This window comes from Mixophyes fleayi, chromosome 5 (genome assembly GCF_038048845.1).
Source record: "Mixophyes fleayi isolate aMixFle1 chromosome 5, aMixFle1.hap1, whole genome shotgun sequence".
Classification (NCBI taxonomy): Eukaryota; Metazoa; Chordata; class Amphibia; order Anura; family Limnodynastidae; genus Mixophyes; species Mixophyes fleayi.
Window position 1 is genome coordinate 84543982 of NC_134406.1, and position 14009 is coordinate 84557990.

The following is a 14009-nucleotide window of genomic DNA, read 5'->3' on the forward strand; positions in this document are numbered from 1 at the left end:
AGGTTTTACAAACATGAGTAAAAAAAATTACAGGTAGTTATATGAAAAGCAACCAAGATAGTTGTAACAGGTTACCAAGATTACAATCCAGAAATACTTTCACAAACAAAGAATGACAAACAGAAACAAAAGATGGATATGAAAATGATTTGCTTCACTTGGAAAAAAAAAAAAAGTAAGGTTGGTGGAAATAAACAAATCATTGCTTGTAGGTTTTACAAGCATGAGTAGTACCCAGCTCTGAGTCATGCATCCTATTCATGGAGGAGAACTGGCACAGATTTTTGTCTCAAGCCCTCAGAGAAATCTGATTGCATTTCTCATGTTAGACTTTATATAGCTTCTTCAGTCTGAACCGAAAGTGTTTATTCTCCCTAAACCAATACTAACTATGGATGGTAGATGGCAATAGTACACTATCTGCTATTTTTTTTAATTATAACATGTCAACTGTATGTGGTATAAATTAGCATGTAGTGACTTTAAATCAGTGATGGGCAACAGGTGGCCCCAGATCCTTCATGATGTATTATCAGATTTGATTGTTATAGCTTGTAACACCTGTTTAAAATTGCTTTGACTGAAAATGAGCATTTTAAAAATGACGACAAACCGCCGCGAATCAGTGTTTGGCGGAACCACCACTTGTTTCTTGATTTGTCATCGTCTTAAATCTCTCTGTTGCTTTTGACACTGTTGATCTCCTTCTTCTCCTACACAACCTTCACTTCATTGGCCTTTGTGACACAGTTCTTTGCTGGTTCACTTCCTTCCTATCAAACCAATCCTTTAGTGTTTTTACCTCTGGCACCTTTTCCCCATCCATTCCCACTATCTGTTGGGGTCACACAAGCCTCTTTTTGGCTCACTAGTTTTCTCTTGGCCTCCAGTACCACCTCTATGTTTACGACACACAAATCTACATCTCTTCCCTTGCCCTCTCCCATTCTGTAGTATCATGTGTAACAGAATGTGTCTCTGCTATTTACACATAAATGTCCATTACCAGATGCTCAACATGTCCAAAATAGAGCTTGTCATTTTTCCCCCTCCCAGAGTGTCACACTTAACTCTGCCCTCTGCTTTATTCCTCACATCCAGCAGTCTTTCTCCTAGTCCTATCGCTTTTACCTTATAAATATTCCTATAAAACACCCATTTCTTATCCAACATGCTAGCAAAATCTTATCCATTCTCTCATCATCTCCCGCCTTGTCTACCCCAAACTCCTGCAATCTGGCATTATGGCATTTCTTTCACCCATCTATCCCCACTTCAATCCATCTTAAATGTGGCTCCGCTTCACATCTCCTGCACCACTTTGCAAATCCCTACACTTGTTCCCTGTGTTTTCCATAATCCATACTCAACTTACTCACCCTTACCTACAGAGCCCTCAACAACTACCCCTTCATACATCTCAAATCTCATATCAAAATACTCTCCCTCATGCCCTCTGAGCTGCTCTTCACCTTGTTTCTGGTAACTGCCTTTCACTACTGCTGCAACACTTCTTTGCTGATACCCACTTATGGAATTCACTACCATGCCCAATGTGATTTTCCCTCAGTTTTCAAATCTTTAGAGGCTTTCTGATACTGTCTGCTTTGTTAGTCCCTGTGGCGCCCTACAAATTTATTTTAATGTTAATAATAATGCTATGATGGTGCTTCTATTAATAAAGGAATATAATAATAATAGGTCTGAGCACCAAGAGGATTTACATAGTTCAGAATCTGTTCATCAGTCATTTGAAGATCAAGGCTAGATAGATATACAGGGTGAGCTGATGACCATCTCATTGAGCTTCCCATTAATGTTTAGTGTGGTTATTTCTAGTCTTTCGGTGGTGCAATTGGAATTACAAGTACATATTCAAAATTTCATCAGATTGATTTATCCGCAAGTGCGTTTGACAAACTTTTAAAGTTTTTTTAAAATGCAACAGGACAGAACAATCTTTGCAGTGACCAATAGATGTGTTAAACACTTACTAGTAGCACAAAACAAATGACTGCCAGTAGTAATAATCTGGTATTCCAAAGCAGTTGTATGAATTTCAGATGATGTACAACTGTGCTGCTGCTATACCTATCCTGTCCTGAATTGACAGTATTAAATTGTAGTACATTGTGCACATAGAGGCAGTGATGAAGTCTAGCAATTTACCAATGTGACTGCGCATAGACACCTGTATATAAGATTGGAGAGACAATTACTAAATGCAACAGGATAAAAAAAAATTCTCACTCTGATTTTATAATTGCGTTGTTTATAATTCTTATACTGCAAATATTCTTTGTGTTATCCAATTACAAGTAAATTTATCATTCCTGCTGTGATCTAGTCGAACCCGTGATGTTAGAAGAAACCATCCGTGAGGGCCCGAAGCTCCCAACTCTCCTTGCGGTGTGAAACTCCCTGTAGCTGTGAAGAGCTTCAATGCTTATTTGGAGCGGGCAGGAGCGGATTGGAATATAATGTGGTCTGGGAAAATATTCTGAAAGTGGCCTTGTGGTATATGTGGCCAAATTGTCAAATTAACATTTGGCGTGTCACCGATGTGGGTGCGCCTGTGTAGCCAGATATGTGAGTGATCAGCAAGCAAAGGGTGTAGCTATTGAATTATTAGAATTCCTATCACATAAATATTTACCCCAACATTGTTTATTAGCACCACCATTACATCAATAAATATCCCACATTCACAATCTACATAAATATCATCTCAACACACATTAGAGCAATCTGCAATACACTCCATATTACAGCAGTCACTCTCCCCCACGCTACACTTGCAATCTTATATATTGCCGACCCATTACATAGATTCACCCCAGCGTTTCTCATTACAGCAATTAATTATACCACCCCCACATTACAGGAATACTCATTTACATTTCCACTGTGTCCCTAACCCCTCCACATTACAGCAATACCACTATACCACTTAGCCTCTCCACATTACAGAAATACCCCACTCCACCACATTACAGCAGTACATATATATATATCTATATATATCAAATGCCACAATATATAAAACCAATAATTAGTTCAATAAAGAAGCAGGAAAAAAACCAACATACACATGTATAAAATTGCTACTCTAAAATTAATTAGGAGCTGTATAAGTCCCAGATTTGTTTATAGCTTCACATATGTGGCTTACATAAATGTAAAGGGAAGCTGCACACACTACACAGGGTATACACAATACATTGTGCAGGCTCAATTTACCAAGATCAGCAACTTTATACCAATCCAACTTGCTGGAACTTCTAATGCAGTGCTAATCTGGGGGGCTGAGGAGAGGAGCCAATACAGATCCCAGATCCTATATTAGGATCCTGGATAGTGACACCAAGGGAAGGACTGGTGAGGGACCCCTGTGAGCTATTCACTATGGGGGACCCCTGTAAGGCTCCTCACAGTGCCTTTCCCTGCAGGTGAGGAACAGGAAAGGAAGGTACCAGGGCTGACCTGCACGGCACCCATAATGAGGAGACTAGTCTCTAAGAAGGGGATCCAGAGGCGTGCCTATGCCGGGCCTGGGCACCAGTAGGCCTGCCTCGATGAGCAACCATTTTTTCATTTTTTTTCAATTAAAAGTAAATATTTTCTTTATGCAGCTGCTTGTGGTCTGGTGGACCATCCTTTTTCTTTGAGAACACCTCAATTATATGTAATGGAATACTGTGCTGGGCATTCCAGTTACCTCACCTAATGTGCTTTGAGATAAAGCATCGATCTTAATCTGAATAGGTCCCTGGAGTCCCCTGAAGACAAAAAAATTAATTGTAAAATGTTATCGCGGTTGCAAACGAAACTTCATGGTGACAAACGACTGGGTTCTGACCTGGTGTCTGTACTGCTCATGTGCGGCCATCCCCCCTCAGCGATGCTGTAGCCTATAGGCTACAGCTGCTAGCGTCATCCTGAGGTGGCGTTTGCTATCCAGGGTCAAGCTCTGGGAAACTAAGCTTCATTCTCATGCATGGATCACTTTAAATAATGTCCTCATCTTTTTTTTTTACAAATACCCAATGACTAATGAGGCTAGTCTGTTTGTTTTAGTTACACCCTTTTTGGATCGCACCTTTTTGGTTTTGGCTAGAGCTCAGTAAACCACAGGATGCCAGTTTAGACGAATATGCAGGAGGACCAGGCACATTCTCTCATAGATAGGCAATGTATGATGCAGTGAGGTTTTATGCTGTATTGTCCATTTTCATTATTGAGAAAATGTTATCTGCTTTTAAATATTGCTAATCATTGTGTGAGATGAACAGGGAACAGTTGTGCACAGTCTCTAAGTAAATTAATAGCTAGCAGAGTGAAGTTACTGGTGTCACTGTACATGTCTCATTTGCAAACCTAGAGCATATTTCTATAGCTAATTTTTTGTATATGAAAGCTAAACTTCCTCTCTTTCGGTATATTTATGCAAACTCAGAAGCCACTCACAGCCAAAAATGGCTGATAAGTTCTGTAATGCTATGAGTATTCTGATATATACAGTATGTTGTCAATGGACGCTGCAGCATTTCATATTGAAGTTGTGTATTTATAGCCAAAAAGGAAACTAACTAAAAAAAACAACCCATTATAACATAGTTTAAGAAACTGAATTAAGGGAGAGCATAAAATATTGTAGCTTTTTTGCAGTTTAATTGCAGATTGTTATTATTACATGACCTCTGTGTATTTTCACTAATCTAGTTTAGTTCAGCATTTTGGTTATGTTTTATCTGCAAGGAAGCACAGCTGGCATCTGGCAGCCCTAAACTAGATTTGTAAATATGGAAGCTGTGACATCACCTGCCTTTTCAAATGTATAACATGACTGGACCCAGCATAGCCAAGGCAGCTGAACCTGAGGATTATGTCTCCATCAAGAATGGAACGTTACAGCTGAATAACATTTTATGAAAAATTTCAACTTTTCATTTTTTATAAAGATTGTAATGTTTCATGCTTGAATAATTAGTTTTAAGAGCTTATTGCCATGACAACTCTGTATTTGCACCTGATATTGCAGCATGCAAAAATAATGTTATTGAAATTTGATTTCCTAATATATTTATTTCAGGGATGTGTTTTTCTGGTTATGTTACTCTAATTCTTCTAAGTGCAATTTACATAATGACAGTTTTCCCTGGGTAGCAACAAGGTGTGCTTTTAAAATAAAAAAAAAAAGAGTTTATTAATTTAATTGTGCCTCTTTCTAAAATCACACTGCTAACAATCTCTATAGTGCTAATAATCACTATTAGTGATTGAGGCCAGTAGTGAAATATCAATGACCCACAAATCCTTATTTTAACTTAAATAGTGACAGGATAAACTGAACATTTTCAAATCAAATCAGCTTCTCTATACAATAATAACTGTTCTGGTGTTATTGCTGTAAAAAATTCTTGCTGTTTCCAAGTCAAAACAATATGGCTTCTCTTGTTTCTTTCCCAGTATCACAACTAATAGCTTTTTTTTTATCCATCTAATTCCTGCCGTTTTCCCTGGACATCTTTTTGGTAGCTATTTGACATTTTGAGCATTTTTCCTATATGCTCATTAAACAACATGTTGCTTAATTTTGTTTGTTAGATTATCAGAGGGAATTTTAATTGCTTGTTTTGTGACAGACAGGTTTGTTTTAGTTGCATTTTGTACATAAAAAAACTTATTTTTAGGGTTATAAAAGCTAATGTAAATTAAAATAGTAATGAAAATACACTTTTCCATTATTATATTGTTTTTAAGCAATGTCTTGCCCCCTAGATTTGTGCCTTTAAATATGTTTCTTTATTTCTGTTGTTTAATTTAACACATAGTTTAAACCCCTGTCACGATGTGTGGTTTTAGGGGGGGAGCATAACTAGAAAAGGCACCTCCTCATCTGCCCTCCTCTTCTCTAGCTTGGCTAGCTCTTGGGTGCAGTGTTGGACTGGGGCATGAAGGGCCCACCGGGGGAATGCAGTGATAGGGGCCCACTACATTGGGATGTGGCCAACTAAGAGTGGGTGTGGCCAGTCAAGGGGGTGTGGTCAGCCCATGGAGGGCAACTTACAACATAAAGTACAAGGACACCTGGTAAATAAATAAATAAAAAAAAAGAAAATATATATATATATATATATATATATATATATATATATATATATATATATATATATATATATATATATATATATATTTACTTCTCATTGACTTCTTGGCTTTTAACTGTATACTGAACCAGTATTGGTAATACGTACTATTCAAAGTGAATATATATGGGTGACCAGATAAAATTGATTGTATAATTTATTGTTAATAAAATAGAAATAAAACCATCAACTATAACCAGCAAATGAATTGAAAAATAAAAACACCAAAATTCAAAATATTTCAGTAAAAGGCTACACCATATAGACCACTACTCCTGTGATATAGAAGCACGTACTAATAGACAATAAAAACACAATAAACACACAATATTCACTCCTAAGGAGTGAAGACCTCCAGCCGATTACGTGATGCAGGTATTACTGGTGTTAAAGAAAAAAACAAATAATGTCCATCCCGGGGGGATATAGGCCTCAATTAGAGGGGTGGTTATGCAGGGTTGCTGTCTATATCTAACATATAGTCCCAGTGGCCGTTAAGATCTGATAAAGAAAGTGGTGTCCATCCGGAATGTACCAAACACTAATAGGAGAAAATTCCACTTAATACAGCAGCGTTAAGAAATACTTGCTGTTGTTTAGCCGCGCGGCAGTCCCGGATATGGATCTGTGTTGTCAGCTGGAATGCACGCTAGTGTTGCTAGGCGCTTGACTAGAGATCCACGTCGATAGTGATGAGACCAATGACGTGTAGTGGGCGTGTTCGCTGCGGTACTGCTGTACTACTGGAAAGATTTAGAGATCATCTGATCGTGGGGGAGTCAGTGGGCTCCCGCAGCCGTATTTCACAGAAAATGGCAGGTGAGGTGATGCGGGTGGCGGCACCGCCAACATCTGAACTCCGATGTTCCCCATAAGCTCCGCCCAACAGCGGAGGGGGCGGAGCTTCAACCCCGCCGGGCCTACCGTTATATATATCCGGCTGCCCGGCAGGCCAGTCCGAGGCTGCACATGTGGGTTTTACTTTACAGAAATTGCTCCTAGGTGGTGACATAGTGTTCTTGCGTAGTGGTGCAGCACAATGGATTTCACAATAAATTGGATGCCAGGCCATCTCTGCCACAAAATCTAACTATTTACACTGCATCTTGACTCCAGCACACTTCACTTGGGTTGCAAATACTAAAGTGTGTATGTGTATATATATGTGTATATATATATGTATATATATTTATATCGCACACAAACTAAATTCCTGTCTAATCCAACACAGTTCTTGGTGGACTAGTTGGTCGGTATGAATATGGTTACAAAATATACATCCCTCATCTGCTCTTGCACAGATCTTAAACTGGTGTTCATTTGCTAGTATAACAGTTGACATACTTCTTACTTCTTCTTCACAGTACTTTTATCATCTATTTATTTATATAGCACCACTAATTTTGCAGCGCTGTACAGAGAACTCATTCACATCAGTTCCTGTCCCATTGGAGCTTACAATCTAAATCCCCTCACATACACACACATAGACAGACCAAGGGAGACTAAGGGCAATTTAATAGCAGCCAATTTACCTACTTCTATGTTTTTGGAGTGTGGGAGGAAACCGGAGCACCCGGAAGAAACCCACGCAAACACGGGGGAACATACAAACTCCACACAGCCATGGTTGGGAATCAAACTCATGACCCCAGTGGTGTGAGGCAAAAGTGCTAACCACTAAGCCACTGTACTGCTCACTTTTCAGCAGTGTTTACTTTCAAAATGGTGTCTCACCACACAGTTAATTCTCTCAGCAAAATGGTGCCTCAGCGCATGTTTATTCCTTTCAGTAGTGTTTGTTTTTAAAATGGTGCCTTAGTGCACATATACTTCTGTCAGCAGTATTTACTCACACATCATTAACGCTGGTTTCAGTTCTCTAGGACAGTCCTGTCAAATATGACTCAGTTCTGCTCTGGGGTTACCTTAATCACGAACCTGTCTGTCAACTCTTTTATCTCTCTGCTGACTGATGACCACTTCAATTTCCTCTTCTCCCCAAAAGCTCTCTGTAACCCTCTGGTCAGCTGCCACTCCCACTATCACTCTCAACTGTTTCTCTTCTGATTAGCTGATGCAACCCTTCTGTTGTTAAGCAACGGTTCTTTATTTCTCTCCTCTCTGATAGGCTGCGGGGGTGAATTGGATGACTTGCAATTGTTTCCAGTAATGGATGCACTACAAGAGGTCTTATCAATACAAGTCATTGAGCCCGGGGTTACAATTATATATGCAGTTATCTTTTATGCTGGCTTCAGGTGTGCGGTTGCACGGAGCAGTGTGTGGTTGACATTCTTGTGTGTTCTATAAACATGGCTCTAGGGTATGAGGCACATGATTGCCTGCCATAAAAAGATTGTGGACAACAGTAATAGAAATGCGTCACCAGAAAGTCACACAAAGGGGCTTACTTAATGAATAACAATGATGTTCTGAAAGCCGTAGCATCCAATCACATATCGTTTTTTTAGTGTGGTTAGATTAATAAAGCATTGATGGGATTACGGTACGTCATTGCATCTTGCACTGTGGTACTAAACAAGCGCCAAATAGATTTTTGTGATTGTACATCTCCATTCTTTTTTATGCGATTTACAAATATTACAATCAATAAGAAAGCTGCTGGCAAAAGGATGTACCACACTTAATTTAAATTGCTTAACCATATGTACTAACCAATAAGGTTATTGTAAAGTGGACTAAAAGGAACTCTGTGGTAAATAAGTGATAGCAATAATAGAAGCGCCATCTTTATTTATCTTTGTGTTTTCCTGTGTTTATTAGGTTATCAATCCAATGGGTTGGGATGCATTTGGACTGCCCGCCGAAAATGCAGCAATTGAACGTGGTTTGAGTCCTGATACCTGGACCCAAAGGTATGAACTGCCATTTTGTTAATATGTACTGTTTATATAATCTGATGCAGAGTAGTACCACCAGTATCTAAATTGTCCATTGTTAAATGTAAAAACATTGTCATACTCATGCAATTAAGTTCTGGGTTAATTAACTTTTTACTCACTGATTTTCATTTTGCTCTTTAGCATTCTCAATTGTAGTCTGTACTGTAGATTTCTACTGCTACCTGTGTAAATAGACAATGCATGCCACTGACTGCCACTGGTCAGGACCAATTAAACCCCTGCATTTATAAGATTTATGTTGTGCTACACATTCACCCTTTCAGAGAAGTATTATTTTGTATTGTTTCAAATACATTTTAGCTGACAGCTGAAATTGCTTGACCATTAAGTAGGCCATGATGTTAATGTGTTATTACTTATTATTATAGTGCTGTCCTATTCTATATACATATTTTTTTAAGGGAAAAAACACGTGTGCTATTGATCTGATATTATAACTGAAACTAAAATAAATATACTTGACAAAGTCTGTCTAGCATGTTCTCTGTACCATAACTTAAATTGGCTGCACTTCTGTGTCCTGCATCACTCTAAGCTGGGAGTGAGAATGGCTAAGCGATTGGCTTGTATCCTCCTAGGTAACAAAGATTGAATATGAATAATGTTTTGCCTTAACACATCATATAATATGGTGTGATGTCAATGCAAGCTTAAGTGGCTTGATATATTTGCCATTTTAAAGGTTTAACACATCTCCATGCCCTATTATTTATTTATTTACTTTAGTTGGTATTTCAAAGTATTAATTGTCTTGGTTATTTAGTCTAATGCCTATTCATGATCCAGGGAAAATCTTTCAAATGTGTCTGGTTTGAGAGACACTTCCTTTTTTTCATTATGTAATGTAGCTTTTTGTACTGCTTCAACGACGTACAGATCAAAACATTCTGCTTATAGAACAAATGTAATTATGTCTTGATTGCAGAAATGTCAAATTTGCAGCCTATCCACACTGGTAATTGCATTGTGTAAACTTTTTTCAACTTTATGTCAAGTTGTAAGTTAGAATAGAAATCATGTGACCAAGATTAGAGCTCTCTTTAATGAGAAATTTGGCTTAGCTCTGCCAGCAGAGCTGGATTAAGGCTTCGGGGGGCCCGGGGCACTTAAGACAGGGGGGGCCCCTATGATGTAGCATGGTTATCATTTTAGACAAATACACATGCAATACTGTGTGCACTACTGTTAGGTGCACACAGCTCTGTTTCACGAGCAGTACACGGTGAAGCGGGACATACCTCCCAACTGTCCTAAGCGAGACAGTCACCCAAATTCGGGACTGTCCCATCAGATTCAGGACAGTTGGCAGACTGTCCTACTCTCTCCTACCTGTTCTTCTCACTGTCACCACTTGTGGCTGCTGGTTTCTTTAGCTCATTTGCTGGTTGTCTGAATCCTGGAATATTGGAGGCCCTATTTGGGAAACAAAATGGGTACATAAAATTTAGAAAACTGCAAACAGTCCCAGTGTTAAATTAATAGCACTCACGTTTTATAATTAGTCCTTCCTCCAGCCCCCAACATTAAAATAATAATATTCACATTTGCTAAATAGATCTCTCCCTGTAACCATCCCTGACATTAGATAGCAAACACATTTAATATATAAACCTATTTCCCTCCCTCCAAACAGCCCCAACAATAATTTAAATAGCATTTACATTTAACAAATATTACCATTTCCCACAACAATTCCAGGCATTAAATAATTCATAATCACATTTAATAAATAGACTTCATTCTCCACAAACAGTCCCACAATCAATTAATACCTCACCACCCCAGCATTAAATTAAAGGTCCAATTACTCCATCTTAAATTCATAGGACCCACTATTAAATTAAATAGCCCCACCATCACCCCACAAATAAAATAGCACCCAATAATTAGCCCCCACATGCACTCCACAATTAAATTAATAGCCTACCTATATTATATTAAGACCCCCCCCCCCTCCCTCCCACACTACAGTCATTTACTGGCCCCCAAAAACACACACACACACAGTGCATTAAATCACTGGCCCCCACACGCACAGTGCATTAAATCACTGGCCCCCACACGCACAGTGCATTAAATCACTGGCCCCCACACGCACAGTGCATTAAATCACTGGCCCCCACACGCACAGTGCATTAAATCACTGGCCCCCACACGCACAGTGCATTAAATCACTGGCCCCCACACACACAGTGCATTAAATCACTGGCCCCCACACACACAGTGCATTAAATCACTGGCCCCCACACACACACTGCATTAAATCACTGGCCCCCACACACACACTGCATTAAATCACTGGCCCCCACACACACACTGCATTAAATCACTGGCCCCCACACACACAGTGCATTAAATCACTGGCCCCCACACACACAGTGCATTAAATCACTGGCCCCCACACACACAGTGCATTAAATCACTGGCCCCCACACACACAGTGCATTAAATCACTGGCCCCCACACACACAGTGCATTAAATCACTGGCCCCCACACACACAGTGCATTAAATCACTGGCCCCCACACACACAGTGCATTAAATCACTGGCCCCCACACACACAGTGCATTAAATCACTGGCCCCCACACACACAGTGCATTAAATCACTGGCCCCCACACACACAGTGCATTAAATCACTGGCCCCCACACACACAGTGCATTAAATCACTGGCCCCCACACACACACACTGCATTCAAATGCTGACAAACGCTCGCACACATATATGCTGACCACACACACTCTGCATTAACACAACACACACTAATAACACTTACCTTCTTCCATCCGCGCCACGCACTCTCTGCAGGACTTTACACATGGGAGGGCACCTGTCATGTGGTGCACGTCCCATGTGACACGAGCTCTCAGTGATAGGCCGAATGTTTGGCCTATCACTGAGTGGAAGGGGGGATCACTTGCAACAGTCAGGGCAGCCGCCGCATCTGACAGCAACTGACAGGTGAGGTCATGCGGGGGGCCCCCTTTAGGGAGAGGGGGGCCCGGGGCACTGCCCCCCTTAATCCGGCTTTGTCTGCCAGATGCAAAAGTGGGTATAACCAATACTTCATAATGGTTTATATAGTACAGTATTACTATACGGATTAATATGGTGTACTGTAAGCAGTTTTTGTTTTGGGAATACAACATCCCATAGTACATTTCTTCCATTATTTTAAAGGGGTTGACCACTTTGGAACAGCACTTCAATTTAGGGATGCCCACTGCACAGTGTCAAGAGCCATTTATTTATTAACCATTATTTATATACACCAATTATTTATAAGCGCTTTACATAAAATATTGAATCATTTATAACCGTCCCTGTCCTAGTGAAAGTTTTATAGTCCATATTCACTAACACATGGATCAGTGGAGGGCTGGCAGATATTCGCCCGGGCAAGACTCGACTCAGCAGCCTACCAGGAACATTTTAAAGGGAAAAATGGAGGTGGCCCAATGACCCAACACAACGTAGCCCACTATGGAACCGGCCCGGGGAGCAGATGCCTCCCAGCCTGCACCTGACATGGATATATACACACAAACACACTAGGGTTTATCTAATCAAATACTAATTAACCTATCTGTTTGTCTTTGGAGTGTGGGAGGAAACTGGAGCATCTGGTAGAAGTCACTTGCAAACACAGGGAAAACATACAAGCTCCACACAGATAAGGTCATGGTTGAAATCAGACCCATTACTACAGCCCTGTGAGGCAGCAGTGCTAACCACTGTGCTGTCATGTGAAGTCTTAATGTCATGTACATACTGTAGACAGGACATGTCAACAAGAATGGATTGTGACACATCAAAAAAGAGAGAAATAACAAGAAAAATATTCTTGGAACAAATGTCAATTTGATATATAGATACATTCGAAGATTGTTCTCCCAATGTGTAAGAATGTATGGCTGCACTTGAAACCAAACGCACATATGATGTATGAAGATCATCTTGTAGAGGCAAATTGTGTGTGTGTATATATATATATATATATATATATATATATATATATATATATATATATATATATATATATATATATATATATATATATATATATATATATATATATATATGTGTGTGTGTGTGTGTGTATATATTTATTAGTGTTAAATTAGAAAAATGTTAATTGACTTAGACACATGTTCACATATCTTGTATGTATAAAATGTAGAGAAATGTAATTACACCCTAACCCTAAAAAAATACTTTGATTGTTGCAGAGAAGGGTGAACTGTATTGCTATTTCTTTCCTTCAGCTCAGTTCAGATTGTAGATTAGTTTTACGTGGCGTTTAAAATAAGTGTTTTATTTCCTTGGATACAGTCTCCTAATTTTTGTGTCTTTTTCTTTTTTCCTCTCTCCTTCTTCTCTAGTTTTATTTGCATCTCATATACAGGTGTTAACCTTTTGTGTATCATGAATTATGTGTGATCACTGAATTAACCAAAGATTACAGCTCAGAATAGTTGTTTTAGTTTTAATTATTCTGAATAAATCATATTTTTATTTACCATGTACCAGCATAAACCTTTTCTTTATTTTGATGGTTATAATACATAAGCTTGGTTTTAATTCATTGAGCCAGAAAAGGCGCCGCCTGAATGCATGTGTTCTGTGTTCTGAAATGTATTTATTTAAATAAAGTAAAGCAAGGCATTTCTGTTTGTCATGCTTCTCGCTCGTCTCATGTTGAAGATTACATTGAAAGTTGTCTGTGTAGGGCAACATTTTAATACAGAGCAAAAGGAACAATGAGATATGACTCATAGTCACAGAATGTATTATGAAGAAATAACCTGCAATGCACAGGGATTGTATTTGAATCTGCTATGGAAGGGCACAGCGTTTACTGCAATCGCTGCTTCTTTGTTCATTTGTGTCTGAAACTTTGAATTAAAGATCAAGACAGTAGCTCCATGTTT

General features: G+C 39.2%; 1 protein-coding gene across 5 annotated transcripts in view; it reads left to right on the plus strand.

Annotated features, from left to right (window-relative positions):
* Positions 1-14009, plus strand: part of LARS2 (leucyl-tRNA synthetase 2, mitochondrial) — a 141247-nt gene that overhangs the window by 32118 nt on the left and 95120 nt on the right. For all 5 annotated transcript variants that reach the window (XR_012692787.1, XR_012692786.1, XM_075212501.1 and 2 more), the window contains one exon: positions 8937-9028. Coding sequence is in view for 3 of the 5 variants with exons in the window: in XM_075212501.1 (XP_075068602.1) it covers positions 8937-9028 (92 nt within the window). In the remaining 2 variants the exon portion in view is untranslated. The remainder of the gene's footprint in view (positions 1-8936; positions 9029-14009) is intronic.